This window comes from Dasypus novemcinctus, chromosome 14 (genome assembly GCF_030445035.2).
Source record: "Dasypus novemcinctus isolate mDasNov1 chromosome 14, mDasNov1.1.hap2, whole genome shotgun sequence".
Classification (NCBI taxonomy): Eukaryota; Metazoa; Chordata; class Mammalia; order Cingulata; family Dasypodidae; genus Dasypus; species Dasypus novemcinctus.
In genome coordinates, this window is record NC_080686.1 from 27,275,355 (window position 1) to 27,292,373 (window position 17,019).

The 17,019-nt window shown below is 41.6% G+C and overlaps 1 protein-coding gene across 2 annotated transcripts in view; it reads right to left on the reverse strand.

Annotated features, from left to right (window-relative positions):
* Positions 1-5,885, reverse strand: part of CYP7B1 (cytochrome P450 family 7 subfamily B member 1) — a 181,898-nt gene extending 176,013 nt beyond the window's left edge. The window contains exon 1 of one of the 2 annotated variants that reach the window (XR_009180409.2): positions 5,335-5,855. Coding sequence is in view for 1 of the 2 variants with exons in the window: in XM_004463917.5 (XP_004463974.1) it covers positions 5,335-5,420 (86 nt within the window). In the remaining variant the exon portion in view is untranslated. Of the gene's footprint in view, positions 1-5,334 lie in introns of both variants that reach the window. The other variant, XM_004463917.5, reaches the window with a different exon arrangement.
* Between the last annotated feature and the right edge of the window lie 11,134 nt (positions 5,886-17,019).

The following is a 17,019-nucleotide window of genomic DNA, read 5'->3' on the forward strand; positions in this document are numbered from 1 at the left end:
CCATGGTTAGGAGCAGTGCTTCAATATGTGTTCGTCAATTATAAAAAATGTACCACACTAATGAAAGATGTTGTTAATGGGGAAAGTGTGAAGGAGGAGGGTAGGGTATATGGGAATCCCCCATATTTTCAATGTATTATTTATGTAACCTTTGAAGCTTCTTTAAAAATAAAATTAAATTAAAATTTTAAAGTAATATTTAAGTTTTTTTTCATTTTTAAAAAGTCTTTTTATATTATAAAAGAAACACGTATTTATTGACAGCATTTTAAAAGTACAGAGAGGCACATAAAAAGAAAATAAACCACAGTTAAAAATCTGATACAGAGTTCTGGTTTCCAGAAACGGTAGAATAGCTTGAATTAGACTAAAACTTCCAAAGATAAAAAAGTATGATATTTAAGAAAAAAAAATTTAAATGCACCGAAGATCAAGCAGAAGAAGGCGGATACTAGAAGAGAGTCAACCTCTGCAAGAATAGACCCACTGAATGAGTTCCATGCTAGAAGGCATTTCCTGAGGGCTCTCCCTTATCAGCATAGTGAGAAAAGCTTAAGTAGGTAGAAATCAAGGCATGAAATCAAGAAGAGGAAGGATCCTTAGCAGAGGGCACACCAAAATTCTGCATGCAAAAACCCCTCAAATTCTTGCAGACGCTGGAACTGTTTATCTGCAGGGGAGACTTCACAGAGCCCAATGGAAGACATCAGCTGGAAAACTGAAAGAACTGAACAGATATTTCAGCTGCTGCCTGCCAGTGCGGAGAAAGAGTTTGGGGTTTGGATCCCATCAAGGTAGAGAGCCTTGCCAAAACCTACCCTGATAAAAAATAAAATTAAGCTTCCACAAATTCAGGATAATCAGCCAGAAATAAACCTGCATGCTAAACAGAAATGAAAACTCTTCAGAGGAAGACAACAAAATCCAGGGTCTAGAAAGACAGTATTTACACCCAACAGACAGGCAACATCAAATATTGATGAGACTGTTGAAAAACTGGAACTCTCATACACTGCTGGTAGAAGTTAAAAACGGTACAATTACTTTGAGCAAATGGCAATTTCTAAAGTGGTCGTGGCTGTACATATCTTTACCACAGGAACCAGCAATCTACTACTAAGTTTGAAAGCCAATTGCACAGAACATCAGCATCAAGCAAAGTCACTCTGTGAGCACAAGAGATCAAGTCAAAATTAAGACCAGTCCATATCATTTCTGAATCCTGACAAAAACAGGAACATTTTCCAAAACACATAAAGATTGAACGTCCCTCAATTTTAGCTATTATAAATGCTGCTTATTTACCAATTAAAGATTTAGCCTCAAGTTATTCCTCCTGCCTTACAGATGAAACTTATTGAGAGGTCCATCACAGAAGAGACCCTGCTTTCTGAAAGTATCTAAGCGAGCAAACCCTACTTCCTTGAATCCTTCTCAAATCATTTTACAAAAGCCAAAATCCTCTATTATGTCCTTTCTCATACTCTTTTACTAAGAATGCATTGTATGCATTCTTCATCACAACAAGTAATAAACCCAACTGGTTTAATTACTCGAGCACTTCTAATGGTCTTTGGCTTAAGTACGCTGACACCCTATTTTGAAATCTTTTATTCTTCGCTTAATATATCTTGATTATGGCTTTTCATGACTTTTCCTATTCTATACTATATTTTAATGGCTATACAATTTTCTATTATCTGAATATGCTAAAATATATTTATCTAAACCAATATTTTTTGGAAATTTATTTTGTTTCTAATTTTTCACTATTAAAAACTGCTCTGATGCATGTCACAATAGTTGAATCTTTACAGATCTTTAAGATTACTTCATGAGGATAAATGCTTTTAAGTAAAATAACTAGAATTATTGGCTCAAAGAACATGACACATAATACCAAATTGCACTCTATTCTAAACATGTCTTAGAACTCATTAACAATTTAGTTTGAAAACAAGATCCCAACTTGTAGAACAGCATCTCAATCCATTTCAAACAGGCTTTCATTCCTACCAACCCTCTGAATGACACTAATCAATTCTGCATTTTGTCAGCTCTGGTGGTCATTTCTTTGTGCTAAGAAAAACTAGACTCAGTAGGTCTGGACATGGTTGATGACTTCCACTTTGAAATATGTCTGTCTCTAGCTCTAGGACACAATTCCCTTGTGTTTCCACCCACATCATTGACTCCTTCTTACCAGTCTCCTTTGCTGGTTTCCCTTCCTCTGCCAGATCCTTCAATAGTAGGAGTGGCTAGACCCTCCTTTTCTCCATCAAACTCTCTCATCAGGTGATCTTATCTATGCTTATGGCTTTACATGCCATTTCACATCCGAGCCTCTGACATTTATACATCCTGCACCAAAAATAATAACTGTTTTAGCATGCCCCAAACAGGATCACTGATCTCCTCAATTCCCTCAAACCTTTCTCAAGAAATGGAATCTGTTTGCCAAGATAATTGGACAAAAAAAAGGGGGGGGAGGGAAAATGACTTGTAAGCTTCATTGTTGGTTTCTCTCTCTCCCTCACACAGCATGTTGAATCCAACAGTAATTCCTATTGACTCTACCACCAAAAATATATCCCAGTTCTAACCACTACCCATCAGCACAGTCTCAACCCTAAGCTGAGCCATTGCCATCTTCTCCTGAGAACTTCAATGGCTTCTGTGATTGACAGTCTCATCAGATCATATCCAACAGGGGAAAAGACAACTCCACAAAAGGAAAACAAATGCTGTTGTCAAAAGAAGGGAGAATGGATGAAGGTGCGAAAGGCAACAAATGAGCTCTAAACTGTTTTATAACTTTTTTTAAAAATTTTACCAGTTTTCTAGGTAAAATTAAAAGATGTATTATGAAACATCCACCTTTCCTATAATACAGTATATTACAAACTTTTCAGACATAATTGTTCAAAGGATGAAAATGGAGTGGAAATAAAAACGTAATATATGTGTATGTGTATATGGGAGACATGAAAAACAGTGATGAATATTTTGATAATGTTGGGGGGAAACTGAAGGGTTTTTTTAAGCAGGAAGAATATCCAGAAGCTTTTAAACAAAATACAGATAGCAAAAATAAAATTAATTGTGGCAAGCATGGAAGAGTGTGAAAATTCCAATTATAAAAGAGCCATTAATGATCAAATAGAAAAATAATCGGGGTGGGGGGGGGAATCACAGAAAAATCAAAGACCCAACTAACTCTCTCTGAAGATGCCCAAACTCCTTTGAAAGTAAATAAATGAAAATTGGGCTACAAATGAAAGTGTATTTTCTTTATGTATCAGATGGACAAAATCAAAATGATTTACAATACCATTTTGGCAGGGTGTAGAGAAATCAACATTTGCATAGATCATTAGTAGCAGCATAAACTGGGACTTAAAGTAGTTTATCAACATCTATTAAAATGTAAAGCATATTTTGATAACAATTCTGCCATCCTACATAATTATTTCCACAAAAGCCCAAAGCTCTCCATGTGTATGTGTGTGTATTTATTTATGTGTTGTGTATGATATACATACTATGCAATTATTACAAATAATGACTTCTATAAATTGACATAGAAAGGTGCCTCAAATGTACTGTAAAGTGGAAAAAGCAAATTGCAACAAATAATGTAGAGTATTATTTTAATATGTATTTCTTCACCTTAGTGTAACCATAGAAAAACACCTATAAGAATATATAAGGAACTCTTATACCATAAAAAGCATTTTCCTAAAGTGGTAGTGAATTGCACAAATACAAGAAATAATGACAATAAAGACTATCAACTCTTTGTACTGGAAGAAATGAAGCTCTCCTGTACACTGAAATTGACTAAAAACTTCTCTAGAATACAATGCTCTGTAGATTTGCAGCATTAAATAGAGTTTTCCTGGTCAGAAAGAGTTCACAGCTGGTGGCATTGGACATCCCAGCAAAATAATTTTTAGTGATACAGACGCTCTCAGGATGAGAAAGCCTACCTTGCCCTTTTGTCATCCCAGCTTCCTCAGCAAGTTCCCCATTCTCAGTCCAATAATCTTCAGTGATCCAGAATGCCCCTGGTCAGCTTGTCTTGCCCTGCCCTGCCTATAACGTGGGACTAGAACAACTGGCCTCCTTGTCTACCACTCTCTATAAAGACGTAACCTAAAAGTGCATCTTAACTGGCTTTGGCTGACACTACAGATAGCATCTGAAGGCAAAAGCGACAGATAATCAAATAATCAGCATTGAGGTTAAAGTGTCCTAAATCCTGGGCCTGGCCTCTAAAGTATGAGCACAGCCATTGCAAAAGGCAGCCTGAGAGAAGACACAGCCCATCCAAGTATTAACAGATCTTTAAAAGCTCATATGGAAAGAAGAGCAAAAACTACCTTCTGGGGTATTCATTCAAGGGCATTCTAGAAACAACTACAGCTATTCATATGCTGTGCAATGGTGACATTTTCTCCAAAACTATTGGTATACTATATATATTACACACATACACATACATATATATATATACACATACACATATAGGTACATATGTCCCTGTGAGATCAAATTACAAACTAGCCGTGACTCAATATTTATTTGCTTCTTCAAAACTCATTAAAATCGTAGTATGAAAAAATGACCCGAAGGAAACATAAAATAGAGTAACAAAAAGGGAATGATTTATTTTGAACCTCTGTTTATATTTCGAATTAGATATAGAAGTCACACAGCTGTGTTTTGCCATTTTTGTTTGTCCTAATAATAAAAATAATAGTAGCAAATGCATAAAATACTCGCTATTAACACATTTAGTCCTCACAAAAACCCTTGGGGTAAGTACTATTATTTCATTTTTCTAGATAAGGCGACGTAAACCGAGGCAGAGAGTCACGCAGAGTTATTCTTCATACCATCGACGTCATTTTCTTGAACATTCCTCCTCTACCTGAATGAAATGTAAGAATATTCCTCTCCCTAAATGCTCTACGAATTCTAGGTCGTAGAGCATCAACTCACAGAAGCAAGGCGCAAAAATGTGCCCGTGAAGAGGCCCTGCCTGATGGATGCAGAAGGCACCCCGCAAGCCTAGCGCGCGTTACAGTCTGCGCGGGGGCAGCACAGCGAATTCGGTCCCAGGGCTTTCATGCGTCAGGAACGAGGCAGAACAGGCCTTTGTTCTCACGCACCACCCCCAAGAAGGACGCCAGCGCCCCGGCCCAAGTTCCGACTACACGCAGTGGAAATCGAGGAGTGGGTGCCTGGGCTGAAGCGGTCGCGCGCGGTCCGCGGGGCGAGGGCGCATGCGTGGCCCGGCTACGGGGCCGCCCTCGGGCCGCCGGCGCTTACCTGGTCCTGCGGGCGCGCAGGCACAGGGCCAGGAGCAGCAGAGCGGCGGCGGCGAGGGCCAGCGGCTGCAGCGGGAAGCCGTCCATGCCCGCCGTCACGTCTCCGGCCGTCAGGGGCGCGCGAGGCCGCGGTGGGCTGCCCCGGGAGCTCCCTCCGAGCTGTGCGGGCGCGCCGCGGCGTCCTCGCTCGGCCGCGCGGGGCCCAGAATCGGGCCGGGGGCGGGAGAGAGCCGGGCTGCCTTCGGCGCTGCCGGGAAAGCCGCCGCGGGCCAGCGAGGCCGAGTGGGAAAGTTTGTGGGCTCTCCAACGCACCCCGGGCCCTCCACCCCCGCGCACCGCCCCGCTGCGCGGCCCTTTCCCGTCCGACTGCCTCTGGAAAACCGCGCCCGTGCTCCTCCGGGGCAGGAAGACGGGCCGGAGAAGTGGGGGAAGGGGTTAGGATTTCTCCAGAACGAGCTCTTTTAAAGGCCTGGAGGAGGGGGATTTCGGCTCCGGGTTGGGAGCGAGGCTCTCAAGTTCGTCATCTCTTAGCCCGCGCCACGCAGGAGGAGGGACTTAACTTGCCCCCTGAACAGGGTTGGGACAGTGCCCGCTGCGCTCTGGCACCAGTTACCAATTAGGCACGAATCCAGAACTGGGCAGGACAGCAGGAACCTGCGGGACACGCTGTCCCTGGCCTCCTTCATAGCCCCCTCCACTTCTTGTTCACACGCTTTTATTGAGGGACTACTGTGTGCAAAGTCTTGTCCCAGATGCTGGGGATACGGAGACACAGGGCTGTGATGGCCAGCAGCCCTGATGTGGCTCACACTGCAGAAACTGGCCATACCGGGAAGTAAGTGATTGCAGAGGAAGGCAAGGCCAAAATGGAAATGATACAAGACCCGCAGGTAGTACTAAGGAAGTCTACATCTGCAAGCAGATGAATCCTATCCATCAGCCATGTGGGATCTAAGCCCCCTCTTCATTTAGAGGTGAAGTGGACATCGCCATCCCAGGGTCCTCAGGATGGAAGAATAAAGTATGGATTAGTATTCTAGTATATTATTGTGACTCTAGTAATGGAAGAAATTGTGTCATTGATGTGGAGACAGTGGCCATGCAAGTTGCTGAGGGCAAGGGAGAGGGAAGAAGAGGTGTGATATGGGGGCATTTTTGGGAGTTGGAGTTGTCCTGAATGATACTGCAGGGACAGATGCAGGGCATTATATATCGTGCCACAACCCACTGAATGGACTGGGAGCGAGTGTAAACTATAATCATGCTGTGTAACAGTGCTCATCACATGCAGTGAATGTGCCACACTGATGAAAGAGGTTGTCAATGTGGGGGGGGGAGGGGAGGGGGGTATATGGGAACTGAGTGGTCTATGTATCTTTTTTAAAAAAGACAATTTTTTAAAAATAAAAAAAAAGAATAAATGAAAAAAGAGAGTAAAGAAGGGACTTTTGAAACTTGGCCTCCTGAGTTCTGACAATGTGTGGGATGCTTTATCCAAAAAATTTACTCTCAACAGCAAACTTGTGATGAAGTTTCAGCAGCATTTTACAGAGAATATAATAAGATGTTGGTTTAGTAACTTGCTTGAGTTCACTGAATGGATAAATAAACTCTGTGTTCTAATCAAAGTCTATTCCGAGAAATCGCTGTTCTCTCCATTATGCTAGACTTTGTTTTCTCTATCTCCATGCACCTCTGTCTCCAAACGGCTTCTTCATAACTCTTTGACTTCCAAACTGAACTTCATGTTTCCAACTGCTCTTTAACCTTTGCATGCCATCACACCTTTTGCAGCCTCCCTAAAACACAGACTTAGCCTGCTTTTACCCTGTTCGAAATGGCTTAATGGTTCCCAATTGCCTTTGTGATAACATAAATCCTCACCCTGGATTCTGAAGTCCCCTACAGTTGGTCTCCGTGGCTGAGTTCTCTCCATGGGGACAGTTCCATAAAACTAAAGCTCTGACTTTCAGGCTTTCTGGCCTTTGTTTCTGATGTTCCACCTGCCTGTATAATCTCTCTTCCCCCAAATGCTGAATTTCTGGCTCCGCCTCACTGCACAGCTCAAATTCTTCCTTCTAGAAATTACCCCAGACTCTCTTCTTTTGTAATTCATCTCTCCCTCCCCCATGCTTCTAGCATTTTGTCACTGTCTTTTCATCTCATCCCATTTCCCCAAAATATAAATCATTTTCTAAGTTTGTCTGTCCTGCTATAGAAGGTAGGACCAACTCTTAGACAATGCTGCCTGCACCCACTCCCCTCCACCAACCCCTCCTCCAGCGTTGTGATAACCCAGGTTCCAGGGCATTCCACGGTGCCTGGCTCCTGGCCATGCTCCATAACTGGATTACCACGGTGTCACTGTGCAAGGCCCCAAAGCAGTGTAACAGCTGGGCTGGGATTAGAACCTTCATGTTTGACTCCTCTTCATCTCTGACTTCAGATCCAGGTCTTTTTGTTGCTGCCTCCTCCTTCCTCCTCCTGTGGGTTCAATTTGAAAGGAAGTCCAAAAGCAACGAGTGGGCAGCCACTTTGTCTCCTCCAAAGGAAAGCCAGGGGAGTGGTTTCCATCACTGCCTGGTGGGCAGAGCCAGCGTACAAGGAGGGTTCCATGTCAGTGCATCACTCAAGGTCCAGAAGAAGGCTACTTGCCCTGGTTTTTCACAAGAAGCCTCAACTTTTATCACATTCTTTTCCATTTGCTCTCTTAGATGATTCCTCTGTTTGAAAACATAGGCAATATGAAGCATCTGCTCAATTTATTGGACATTTACTATGTGCCAGGCACTGAGCTAAGTGTTTTATTTCATCATGTTAATAACAGCAAAGACCTGCAGTTTATCTCATGCTCCTAGGGCAGTGGGCGGTGGAGGCTGCACTTGCCTAATAGGTCTGGTTAGCAACTGTGCCCTATTCTATGTCCTCTGGAGAGTACCTTACTTAGGACACTTTCTGATATTCACTGAATAAATTTTGAATATATATTCTATAGTGTTTTCCATTTCTATTACAAGGAACCTCCATTCTATAAACTTCCCAAGTTCAAATAAAATCCAAAGACATCTTTTCTCTTTCATTTTTGTAACCCATAATCGGCATCATTCTATTTGATCCTGCTCAAATCAACTTTACTTCCAGAATATCTGTTTTGCACCTATCACCTCTATCAGGAAGATGGCTAATCGACCCCCAATATCTACTCTCCCCTTCCTCCATAATAACAGTCATCGATCGATTTTTTCTAATCAAGCACATGGCTATTCAACATAAAGACAACTTTATGTCAGTAGGCTAAGGGTAAGGTATTCCATCAGGAAACTTCCCTAAATGGGAATGGTTGTGCCCTTCTTTGCCTCCTTTCCCTTTTCTGCTGGCTAGAATGTGGAAACTATGACAGGAGCTCCAGCAGCCACTTTGGCACATATAAGTATGCCTCAAATATTACGTGCAGTATTATTTGTTGCTGATCTGAAATTTAAATTGAACTGGGCATCCTGTATTTCTATTTGCCAAATCTGGCAACTCTTGCTTAATTCCAACACAAGGATTCATAAGGCATATATTATAGATAAGACAACTGTAAAATTCTCACTGCCCACCAGTCCCCTTCAGAAACCAGCCACAAACAGTTGCTTCAACATCAGATGCCAAGGTTAGTGACCTGTGTATGTCAACCTCACTAATTAGACCAAGGTTAACACTCAAAGCTAAGGGAGTCCTCATGGGCTGGCCCACTGGGGTGGCCAGATGAGGAAGCATGTTTCATACTGGGTATGCTCTGGCCTATTCCTATTCCTGTTCATGACCCAATCATAATCTTTAGAAATATTGATTGGGAGACACATGGTGAGAGAAAAATAGAAGCAAAAACAGAAGTCACAGCAGAGGGAGGCAAGGGAGAGAGGGTGAAACATCCGCATCTCTAAAGTAAAAGCTATGAATATCTTGTGTGGGGATGATGAGAGGAAGGGTCTCACTCCAGCACCTCCCCACCAGCCCATGTGATCCTCCTCTACTAGTTGCTTAGACTGGGGGGGGGCCTCATTATCTGTTCTTCTTACAATCTGTTATTAGAGCTTGAGCTCTTTTCCTGCATCCCTCGAGGCCTTCTCTTTTGATTCTCAAGAACCATTTGGCTCTGGACTGACAGTGTGATGGCCAGGTCCTGAGCCTCAGCAGACTCCAGCACCTACAGTCTGATTCACTGGATTCACCGCACTCAGCTAAGATGGAGTTGAAGAGGGACAACCACCACACCATGGAGCCTAGAGTGATTACAACTGAAAGTGGGAGGATTGCATCCAGCATCCATGTGGAATCTGAGCCTCCTCTTGACATAGAGGTGCAATGGACACAACCAATCCAGTGTCCACATAGAAAAGGTGGCATTGGATTGGGAAAAGTGGACATGGTGGCTGATGGGTATGGGGAAAGGTGGGAGGAGGTGAGAAGTGGAGGCGTCTTTGGGACGTGGAGCTGCCCTGGATGGTGCTTCAGGGGCAGTCACCGGACAGTGTAAATCCTCACAGGGCCCACTGGATGGAATGGGGGAGAGTATGGGCCATGATGTGGACCATTGACCATGAGGTGCAGAGGTGCCCAGGGATGTGCTTACCAAGTGCAATGGATGTGTCATGATGATGGGAATGAGTATTGCTGGGGGGGGGGGGGGGGGGGGAGAGGTGGGGTGGGGGTGGTGTGGTTGAATGGGACCTCATATATATATATATTTTTAATGTAATATTATTACAAAGTCAATAAAAAAAAAAAAAAAGAACCATTTGGAAAACATCAAAACCTGAATAGTGACTGTTTTCCACATGTACATCCTAATTCTTCTTCCCAGGCTTGGAAAATACTAAGACACTGGTCTGAAACTCCAAGTCCATCGACTAGTCAACACTTCTTGCTAAGTGCGCTATGTCCATGGCATTATATTTCACCCGCTGGAACTATGAAAATGATGGGATGGTCCTTCCTCAAGAAGCAGGATTAAGAGCACTAGGAGGATTAATACCAGAAAGAAGAAAAAAAAGAGGCCAGTCTACATGAGGCTGTGAAGTGGCAATGGGGGGAATTAGGAGCAAATATTCACATGGCTTCAATCGTGTGCATTAGTGGGAAGTGCTGGAGCTTGAATTATGTCCCCTTCAAAGGACATGTTCAAATCCTAAACCCAGTCCTATATGTGTGAACACCTTTGTAAATAGGACCTTTGAAGATGTTATGATTAGTTAAGTGTGGACTCATTCATGAATAGGATCTTCGATGAGTCTGTTTAGATGAAGCCAAATTGAATCAGCAAGGACTTTATTCCATATGACAGGACACTTCCAAGGCAGAAGAAATTCAGACACTGTCAGTCAGTAGAAGCCAGAAATCAGGAGAAGTCAGAAAATGAGGTAGATCACCATGGGATGGGGGCAGAGATGCAAGCCAAGGAGCCCCAAAGATTGCTGCAGTCTGGAACTGGAAAACAGCAGACAATGGAGAAAGCATGGACTGCCTGTACCTTGATGTTGGACTTCTAGCCTCCAAAACTGGAAGCCAACAAATTCTTGCTGTTCAAGCCAACACAGCGTGTGGTATTTGTCATAACAGTCCTGGCAAACCAAGACAGGAAGCAGATCATCTGCTGGGGAGAGAGTAGATTAGATGCTTCAGTTATTGGGAAATATTTGAAAATCCCCCTGGAGAACATGCCAGAGCAGATTTCCACACATTCTTTTTTTCCAACATCCAGAAGTCCCTGAAATCAGGTTCCAGTATTCAAGCCTGAAAGGTCCGATCAACTTTTAACATAAATTATAGATTGGGTTTTGAGCGATATCAAACTGTCTCTAACTGAAGAGAAGAGAATGACAAATCTGCTGTTTGTCCCCTTCCCATGAGTTTTAAAGCAGCTAACTTAAATTTTATGGCACCTTCTGCTAGAATTAAGACCACCCTTAGGCAAAACTGGAAGTGGAGGAAGGGAGGAAGAGAAGAAAAAAGAAAAGAATATCATTTGAGATATTCTCTGTGCCTGGCTCAGCTGTGGGTTTTCCATGCATTGTTTCATTTTACATAAAAGTAAATCTGTCCTCAGGGTGTCAGGGCACCCTCCTTCCCTGTACCAACTTGCACCTAAGAGTATTCAATCTTAATTACTCATTCAATCACTCTTGTCTCCATTTTCATGTATCCTGCTTTTACCTTGCATTCCCCAGTGATGGGGATAATAATTGGGCCTCTGCTTTGCACCTCGCCTATCTCGGCCCCTGTCTAGCTCTGAAGCTAGTCTCAGTTTCCCTGTCAGTGAAATGATGCAAGTCTCCCTTACCTGTAATCTGTGAGGAAGAACCATGTAACAATGGAAATGCCTGGAGCTTCTCCCTGTTTTCATGACTGAGGTCCTTCTGTTCCACTGGCTCAGGCAGTCAGTAGAAAAAAGTTCATCAAAGTCAGCCCAGCTGAGGGGTTAGCTTTTAATATGTTACTTCTGCCAATTAAAATGTAAAATGTGCAGCCTTCTTGTTTCCTTAAAGAGACTGTTCAAGCTCTGATGCCACAGGAGAGAGTAATAACAGTATATACTGAGACCACCAGAGTCCTGAAAGTTGTTTCATTTGGCACATATAGTCAACGTTGAGGCATCCTGGTGGCAGGCACTGAACTTGAATAAAAACATCTTAAGCCTAAATGCTTCCTCTTCTTTTGTCTTTCTTTACAATTTAAACAATTGCACATATTATCTTTCTGCTTCAGTTTTCCTTTCTCCTGTAAAGCCAGTTTACAGTGTTGGCCAAGCACTCAGCTTAGTCCTGGGCCCAGGGAGCCATGGCAAGCAGGAATTCTTATTCAATAAAGGGCTTGTGGCAGGAACAAAGAGACCCAACAATAGGGAATGAGGAAGAAAATGCAGTTACTTTTAATTTTTTTGATAAAGTCCAATTTTAGGTAAGACCTGAATATATTTATTTTGAAGCAGCTTTAAAAATGGTGGAACAGATGGCTCTGATTATCTCCAAGAGGAAGGAAAAGATTCAAGAATTTTGTCATTTCTTGTTTAATAGTCTTGGCATTATACAAACCTGAGTTTTGAATACTCTGCTAAGTTCACACTCACAGGCTAAACCTTAGCTCAGTCTCACAATCTGACCCTACTTTTCATGACAAGTTTTAAGAGCCATTCTCTAGTTCTGACTTGCTGACTTTTTGAACATTTCGTTTTCCAGTTAGCAACAGGACTCAGATCCCTGGTGACAGAAAGCACAGAGCTCTGTCTGAACCTGCCTTCTGGTAAGAAACACCTCACCTAGTTATCTCTGTTCACCAAGGGAAAGTTTCATATCCACCAAGACTTTTCCCCCCTGCTGGGCCAGGCTGGTCCTTTGAAATCAGCAAAGAGCACAGGTCAGAAATAAAATCTACCCACCAGGTTCTGCTCTTCGAACATGTTACAGGTCAGGTCCTGGAAAAGGATTGAGAGGGAGGTTAGCCCATATGGGCATGCTCACAGATGGAACACCAGATATCTGGTAGGGCCTTGCTAGTACCTGTGTCTGCGTTTGCCAGATGTTATTTTGGCCAACAGCAATGACTACACCAGAAGATCAAACTTTGTACCTTCACTTGTTTCTACAAAGAACTGAAGTCATAGTAGATTTGTGAGGGGCTATACTGTACAGAACATAGAATTATACTTCCAAAATCCTCAATATTTTGTGTTCTCAGGCATTCCTCTCCAATACAAATGGCCATAGGTATTTTCCTTCTCTTCACCCTGGCAGATAGAAGCTTCTCTGGTCACTCTCTCCTTCCAGTTCCAAAGGACTTTGACTAGCATTTTTTATTTGAACAAACCTAGGATTCTTCCAGCCCAAGTAACTTTCAAAGCATTTCTTCTGAACCATGAACATGGAATATCTTTGAAATGTCATCGTCATTGTCCTCAAAAACAACTTAAAAATAAAAAAGAGAAATTAATCATTTCTCTTTTAGGAAGGTAATTAGATATTAGGGAAATTAGGAGAGAATGATTGTCCCCTCCTTCCCATCCTTCAGATGCTCTAACAACAATGACTGGTCACTTGGAGTGTTTATAGACGAATATCAACATGTATCCCTTCTAAATTTATAGGCTCCTCAGAAAGTTTATAGATGTGCTACTTCATTGCTCTCCACCCTCTGTTCCGTTTACCAGATTCTTGGTCTAGAAAGATTCAAGGGCTGATTCAGGCTTTTCAGAATTTCCTCTTCCTGCCTTTGGAGGTTCAGGGTGCTCAAAAATTCTTTGTCTTCATCTGTGTCTCTTTGTTTTACCTCTCTTTCATCAGTTCCCAACAATCTGGTAATCACTTCTTTATCTAGACTCTCACAGCCAGCCTCAGCAAAACTTTTAGCCCTCCAAAACGCACACAATCCCCATGCCAAGACAAACATAATGTGTTATTTTCAGAAAAGTTCTAATGCTCCTACAGAAAGTAAGATGTGTATTAGAATTTTATCCTCCCACTTCTCTCTGCATCTCGGCATCAGGAATTGAAGTATAATTATTTTGTTATTAGACATCTAAATATGAACCAGCATAGTTGATCAAGTTGAAAAGCATTTTCAAGTTGATAAGGAATTATCTTCTGTGACCCCTGGACAAGGGAATGAAGTGAATACTATTATCTTCACTTTCCGGGTGTACCCTGTAAACTCCCTGAGAATAGGCGCTGTCTCTCTTCAACACCGTGCCTACAATGATTGGCAGAGAGTGTGGCACATCCAAGGAGGACTGCTTCTGTCTTCTTTTCAGAATTCCTCAAAAGTGTGAAATGGTTTGGTCATTCAATAAATTCACATTTCTGCTTGTCAGAGCTTTGTCTGGATAGTACTTCTCCACAAAGGTTTGAACTTCTCCCCATTTTGAACACATTTCTTTTATCAAGGAACTGGGGACATTCTCCATTGTCTCCTCCTCACTTGAAGGAATCTCTTAGCCACCTCTTGTGGCTGCTCCTTCTGTAGTTGCTGCAGCTCCTCAGTGTTGAGCTCTTCATCATGTTCCTCCACTAACTCCTCAATATCAGCAGCATCGACCTCCAGACCCATGGTTTGGCCCAAAGATAGAATCTCCTGCCCAACTGTACTCTCTGTACCTGCAGGCTTGGGGTCAGTCTCAAACCTTTTCAGGTGTCTCTGAGTCACATCTTCTGGTCACAAATTCTTCCATGCTGAATCATTGTTCTATAAGAGACTTCATTCCAGGCCTTATCAATAAGGTTAAAGCAGTGTGGGATATTGAAATGCTCCTTCCAGAATTCTATGAGGGTCAACTAGGTGTCAGAGGTGAAGCACCCCTGGAAAAGCACCTTGGTGTACAACTTTTTGAAGTTTGAAATGACCTGCTGGTCCATGGGCTAGATGAGAGGAATAGAGTTGGGGGGGGGGCAGGAAACTTACAGTGATGAAAATGAGCTCCTCCAGTAAGTCATTATCCAAGCACTATCCAAAAATAGGAGAGTTTTCAGAGGCAAGTCTTTCTCCAGCAAATATTTTTTCACTGAGGAGCTAGACATTCCCTCATGACCCAACCTTTGCTGTTTGCCCTCCACCTCAAATGGAGTTTGCTTTTTATGACTTTATGTTTCTTGAAAACTTGCAGGTTTTCACTATGATAGACTAGTGAAGGCTTGAGTTTTAGTCCCTACTAACATTCCCACACAGCAGTGGAGTGAGCCTGTCCTTCCTTGGTTTGTAGCCTGATAATGCCTTCTCCTCTTTGGGGATGTAGGTTGTACCTGGCATTTTTCCCCCCAAAACTCTGATCTCATTACAGTTAAAAACATGGTGGGAAATAAAACCCTCAGCCTCTACATAGTCTTGAAATTCACTGACAAATTCATCAGCAGCCTTTTTATTAGCACTCACTGCCTTGCCGTGCCTCACAACATTATGGATGCTGGTCCTTTTTTTTTTTTTAAATTGATACATATTAATAAAGCATGAAATTTGTCCAAGCTGTACAATCAATGGTATTTGCTATAATCACATGGTCATGCATTCATAACTTCAATCATTATTAGAGCATTTTCATTATTTCAAAATTAATAATAATAAAAAAACAGACCTAAACGAGAAAATTCCTCACCTCAGTCTCTCTGTGGGTTCCCTCACTGTACATAGCTGCTTTTTCTGGCTATTCTATCTGAAGTATATCATCAATGACTTTTAGTACAATCACAATATTGTACATTCATCATCTTAAAAATTCTAGAACAATTTTATTACTCCAAAAAAGAAAGACTCCAAAACCCTTAGCATTTCTTCTTCACACATACATAACAACGAATCTTTCATCTTTATGAATTGACTTATATTTATATTTTATATAAGTGGAATCATACAATATGTAGTACTTGGTATCTGGTCTCTTTCGCTTAGTACATTTTTTGTTTGTTTGTTTGAAATTAACATTGCATAGCATTAATTTACATTTGTTCAGCTTCAAGGAAAAATGGTCTTATACACACAATTCTACCCATACACATATTTCACATAATATATTTAGTTCATAATAGGGCAATCGTAAAATATTCTTCCCTTTGTGTCTGGCTTGCATCATTCAACATAATGTCCTCCAGGTTCATCCATATTGTCATTATGTTTCACAACTTCATTTCTTCTTACTATCCATGTATGTATATACTCCACAATTTGTTTATCCATTGATCAGCTGATGGGCACTTGGGTTGTTTCTAACTTTTGGCTATTGGGAATAATGTTATGAACATTGGAATACTGATATCTATTCATGTCACCACTCTCAGTTCTTTTGGGTATATACCTAGCAATGGTATTGCCGGGTCCCATGGCAAATCTATGTTCAACTTCTTTAGGAAATGCCAAACAGTCCTCCACAGTGGCTGTACCATTCTACATTCCCACCATCAATGAATAAGCATTCCTATCTCTCCACATCCTCTTCAACAATTACAGTTTTCTGATTTTTTAATAGCAGCCAGTCTAATAGGTGTGAAATAATATCTCAGTAGTTTTGATTTTATTTCCTTAATCACTAGTGATGTTGAACATTTTTTCATATGTTTCTTTGCCATTTGTATTTCTTCTTTGGATAGTTGTCTTTTCAAATCTTTTGCCCATTTTTTAATCAGATGCTTTGTCTTTTTTTTTTTGTTGAGTTGTATGATCTCCATATAGATCATGGATATTAAATCCTTACCAGATATGTGATTACCAAATATTTTCTCCCATTGTGTTGGCTCTCTTTTCACCCTTTTGACAAAGTCCTTTGAGGGACAAAAGTATTGAATTTTGAGGAGGTCCCATTTATCTCTTTTTCCCTTTGTTGCTCATGCTTTGGGCATAAGGTTTAAGAAACTTCTGCCTACCACAAGCTCTTGAATATGTTCTCCTACATTTTCTTCTACAAGCTTTATGGTTATTGTTTTTATATTTAAGCCCTTGCTCCATTTTGAGTTAATTTTTGTATAAGGTGTGAGATTATAAGGTGTGAGATAGGGATCCACTTTCTTTCTTCTGGAATTGGCTATCCAGTTCTCCCAGCACCATTTGTTGAATAGATTGTTCTGGCCCACCAGGGTGGGCTTAACAGCCTTGTTAAAAATCACTTGACTATAGATGTGAGGTTTAATTTCTGAGTTCTCAATTTGTTCCACTGGTCAATCTGTCT